Source organism: Pundamilia nyererei, unplaced genomic scaffold (assembly GCF_000239375.1).
Source record: "Pundamilia nyererei isolate P.nyererei 1_Seehausen unplaced genomic scaffold, PunNye1.0 scaffold00135, whole genome shotgun sequence".
NCBI lineage: Eukaryota > Metazoa > Chordata > Actinopteri > Cichliformes > Cichlidae > Pundamilia > Pundamilia nyererei.
The window spans coordinates 1550057-1554865 of record NW_005187536.1 but is presented as its reverse complement, the minus strand read 5'-3'; the positions used below and the strand labels follow the sequence as shown (position 1 = coordinate 1554865).

Here is a 4809-nt window from a genome sequence, read left to right as displayed (position 1 = left end):
AGAGCCGTACTTCAGGTGAGGGAGGGGTGGGGCCTGGACGCCTTACAGTCACCGAGTAATTATGTCAAAGCTTTTGTTTCATCACTTCCTCTGTCAGTCTGGCGACTCTGCTGACATTCACAGCAGACAGATGCTGGACTTCCTGTTTCCTCTCCAGAGATCCCAGCATGGACATGAATGGTTTCTAAGAATGTCAAACACCATAAAACCAGACGCAGTGAAAAACAAGCTCAAACACATTTTGCTGTTTGTGTTGCCATGTTTCACGTGTGTCACACAGCCTCAGCACATGCCATATTACGTGAATGCAAGCGACACACAGCGAGTGCGGTGTCTGCAGCTGACGTGCCGTTTCCTGCCTCGCCCCCTCTCGTCTGTCATATCGATTATTTATCCTTTTCTAGCCGTGATTGGTTGTCATGGTGCCCCTGGAGCTTAAGGTGTCTTTGTGTTTGTGATCCCAAAAGGTGCTCGTGCTTCTCTGATGCTTACGAAATATTTCAGTAAAATCATTTTCTTCCTCCCAGCTGCATTATGAGAACAGTCTAAATGTGTTTTTTCTTCGTTCATGCAGAATATGCAGTTATTGGTGAATCGTGCTCACCGGGCAGGACAACAGTCTGATTTTAGATCAACAACAAGCAGTGCCGATTTGTTTTTGGCGCCAGATTTGGTAAAATCACTGCTTAACGAGCACTGGGACCATCCTGCCTTTAACGGGGCTTTAAGTGTTCATCTGTTTATTTGCATTTCACCTAAGAGCAGAGACACAATTAGAAACGCTGCCCTAAAACCACACAACAAACCACCAACTTATCTTCAAAGATCTGGAGAATAATGACCACAGAGGTTTGCCCAAGCAGAAAATCAGCATGAATAATAGAAAGGCAGAGTTAAAAAGCACATTAACGGTGCAGGGAATAATAAAAAGACCAGCTTACTGTGGCCTGGCTGCAGAACAAAGCGCTGTAATGTAAGAAGGATGCTTTTAATTGTTAAAATCTCCATGAGCTGCTCGTGTGTCTGTTCAGATCAGATTGGGTTTAAGAGGAAGCTTTATGTGATTGTCTTTGATTGCTTTAATGGCAGCGCTGTTATTTCTTCATGAAATAAAAGGATCCTAACATCGTGCAGTCTCTGAGAGCAACAACTGCAAGATGACCTTCATGACCTGGATCAAAGAAACACGTCAAACATGAGCAGATCTTCTGTTTCTCTTAGAATATCAGACAGCGCGGTGGGATTCAAACATTCATTGATTAAATGATTTCATGAGCATTTGTGGACACGCTGGCTATAATTCCAGCTGTGAGCAGCCTGCAGAGACAAACGCTCGCTGATGCGTCAGCGTGAAGCGTCTTCTTGCTCGCTGCAGTTACTTTCCGTCTCTAACTTTGAGAAGTCGCACAGTTCAGCTGTTTGGCCTCACAGCTTATCAGAAAATATTCATCCCGAGCATCGGCAAACACAGATTCACTCGGGCTGCTTTTCAGAGTCTGGCCTTGACGGAGAAATGTTATCAGTCAGTAACTCGGCTCCGATTCACACGTGTCGCCACGGTGTGAAAGGCTTCCACAGGAAATGACCTTCCACGCACAATCACAAGCTTCCTGACTCATCTCTGCTTTATCAGAAATTCAATATCTGCTGTGAACTTTCTGTCGCCGACGTGTTTTATCGTTGATCGGTCCTGATTGGTTCTAAAAGCACAGGTTTGTTTCTCTGTGCAGAGGGTTCAGGGTCCCGCGTTAGCAGGCGGGTTACATCACCGGGTATATTCGATATATTCGAGCTCCTGGCTTTCACCCTGTGTGCTGCACTTACGTGTCCGGGCAGGTGTTGTGTGTCGCAGATGGTTGGTTGATATCCTGGTTTGTTAACGCAACAGCGAGTAGCACAGGCGTGTTCTGGTTTCATGTTTTTATCGCTCTCCAGCAGCAGGCATAACTAAACGGGCCCATCTGAACACGTCAGTCACACTTTGCCTCAGCTCGCCAGATTATAGGCACAATGCTACAGTGTCCTGACTGTGGCAGCTAAACTGAATCTGCCGGTGATCATGCAGCTCTTGTGGATTTCTTGGAAAATAGCGATGCATTTCATTTTAGTGCTGCAGGTTTGTGCTGCGAGGAATCACCAAGCACTGATCTGCTGTAGCTGCCTGCTCCAAGGGCACAAACAACTTACTTTAAATGAAAGGAGCTCTCATCAAACTCTCATCATGCAAGAATAAACCATTCAACAATAATATACTATATCACACCATCCTCTGGAAAACCCTCACGACTTCTCCTCTGATATTTTTTTTTTGTCCAAGGAGACAGACTTTCTTGTTAAGGTGCTGTTGAGCAGAAGTTCAGGTCTTTCTGTTTTCACTCATATTCAGTCCTCTCGTTCATGTAGCTAATGCTACAGCGTAAGGTATCTGAAAGTCATGTTAATAGGAAGCACAGGAGCTGACACGGGAGCTTCAGCTGATCACACTTCACTGAAGCCTCATCAGAGAAGATTCAGTGAAGGACGGCTGAAGGGAAACAGGAGGACAGGCTGAGGCTGAAAATGACACCAGAACTGGACTGAAGGTCAGAGGAACAGGTGTGATGGAGAGATGGATCCACATCATGGTCAGTGTGTACGAGGAGGTCAGGAGGAGGTCCAGCAGTGAGAGTCTGCAGCCATCTGTGAAGCACGATACGACTTTATTCATGGTTTCAGGTTCTTTGATAAACTGATGAATTACAGAGTCTGATCCACCACGCAGGAACATCTGGAAACATCTCTTTAGCATGACACTCGGACCTCAGCTCCACTGAAGCAGTGTGGGATCATCCTGACAGAGAACACAAGCAAAGGCAGAAACATCCGAGGAAGAGCTTTGACTGTCCTTCAGGAAGCCTGGAGAACAGTTCCTGAAGGTCCTCACAGAGCTGACGGAGAGCTCAGACTGTGCTTCCTCAGCACAGACTCTGTTTTTGCCGTACATGCTGTGTTTCCATGTATGTTTGCACGTTTCAGTCACATATCTCCCAAAATATAAAGGAGGGTGGCTCAAGACTTTTGCACAGGACTGTATACTTTATGTGCCTTACTTTATTTAAACACTGAAATGATGCATATTATTCATAAAAAGAGCCTAATGTGAGCGTTTAGCTTGACGCCTTTACGGCGTGTTTTATACTGCAGGCTGTAATTTTTGCATCGCCACAGAAACGATGTACCTGATATCTAAATGTCAGTGTTGTGTGCTATTATGGTGGCTGGCAGCAGGCAGCTTGTTTAGGGGCCAGAAAATTACAGCTATAACAGAAACACCTTAAAAATGTAATAAATACCACAAGTAAGGCTTTGTTGTTGTTGCGCCCTGCTGACTGCAGTTTGAATACATCAAGTGGGTTCTTTCTCTTCCACACAGTGCCGACGGATGTCACACAGCTAAGCGGCGTGTTAGCGTAAAGCATGGCTGTGATGCTGAGTACGTGTGCGTGGCTGCAGTAAAGCGTTTGTTGCAGTATTGTTTCAGAGCGTTACACTTTGTCTTCCTCACCTCTGTTATTTTTCCTTCTCATTACAGATCAACTAAAACTCACCCAGGACCAGTCGTTCATTTGAGTGACAGCCCAAAGGATGAAGGAAAGGTGTGTAGGCGCATCAAAGCATCACCTTCATGATTCTCCTCGAGCACCAGTGCTGAAGCAGTCTGCTGCACTGAAGCTGCCTCCCTTTTCACGCTTTGTGCCTCCAGTAAAATCTGAGCTTTTTCCTCTGCCGTGTTTCTGTCATCCCCGCCCCCTGCCCCCATCACTCCCCCCATCACTCCCCCCATCTTCATCCTCGATCCTGACCCTTTCTTCCTGTCGGCCATTATTTTGTTCTAATTGCTCACCTTTCACTCTCTCACCTTGGCTGTCTTTGTGTGCTCGCTGAAAAAGAGCCGTCCTGTGTGCAGCGTCGCTCCTCTTGGTGCCCTCGTCTTTGTTTTGCTTCTTTTTTTTACTCGCGAACAAAGAAGAAAGAAGCTGGGTGGAAAAGTTGCAGAAAGAGAAGGAGAGGTCATTGAGAGGCATATTGATTTTTGCCAGTGGAATTCTGTAGCCCTCGGATGAAACCAGACTTGAAAAGCTTTAAAGACAAAAGAATGAGACATGAATTTTCAGCTGCCGTCACCTACTGCAGTCGCTCACTGCAAGCAAGAACAAAGGCCGTGTGTTTAGAGACGTCTCCTCTCCTTGAACAGCACAAAGTTAACCCTTCGTAAGCAAAGGGGACAAGTTCTCTCAGCTCACGCTAATGCTGCTGTCCTGTAGCTGAGGTTAGTTAAGCTAGCCTCCGTGTGCTTGGTAATGGTGATTGTCACTGAAAGGTTAGTGTGAGTTTGCTAGTCGCCAACTGATGCACCAGCTTCTCTGCTGTCAGTGCTCATGCAGGCTCATCTACCATGAAGCCGGAGGACTCGCTTTCCTGTTCCGCTCAGTCAGTCTTTCAAACTGGATAAAAGCTTTGAGATGATAAATGTCATTCTGTAGAAAAATGATCGTGAAACGACCTCAGATGACATCAGTCTCAGCATCACTTTGCGCAACTGGAAGTCTTTAAAAATCCAGTTCAACAAGTTTAACATACAGCAGGAAATACAGAGCATTATTATTATATTACTGATCACTAACACAGGTTTGGAACAATGTTATTTATATAACACCAAATCACAGACATCTACATACAGACAAAACACAACAATCATATGACCCCCTATGAGCAGCACTTTGGCGACAGTGGGAAGGAAAAACTCCCTTTTAACAGGAAGAAACCTCC

General features: G+C 45.6%; 1 protein-coding gene across 10 annotated transcripts in view; it reads left to right on the top strand.

Moving 5' to 3' along the window:
* The window catches only part of stxbp5l (syntaxin binding protein 5L), a 130966-nt gene that overhangs the window by 79895 nt on the left and 46262 nt on the right, over positions 1–4809 (top strand). For all 10 annotated transcript variants that reach the window (XM_005743764.1, XM_005743762.1, XM_013913510.1 and 7 more), the window contains exon 6: positions 3572–3635. In XM_005743764.1, coding sequence (XP_005743821.1) covers positions 3572–3635 — 64 coding nt within the window. The remainder of the gene's footprint in view (positions 1–3571; positions 3636–4809) is intronic.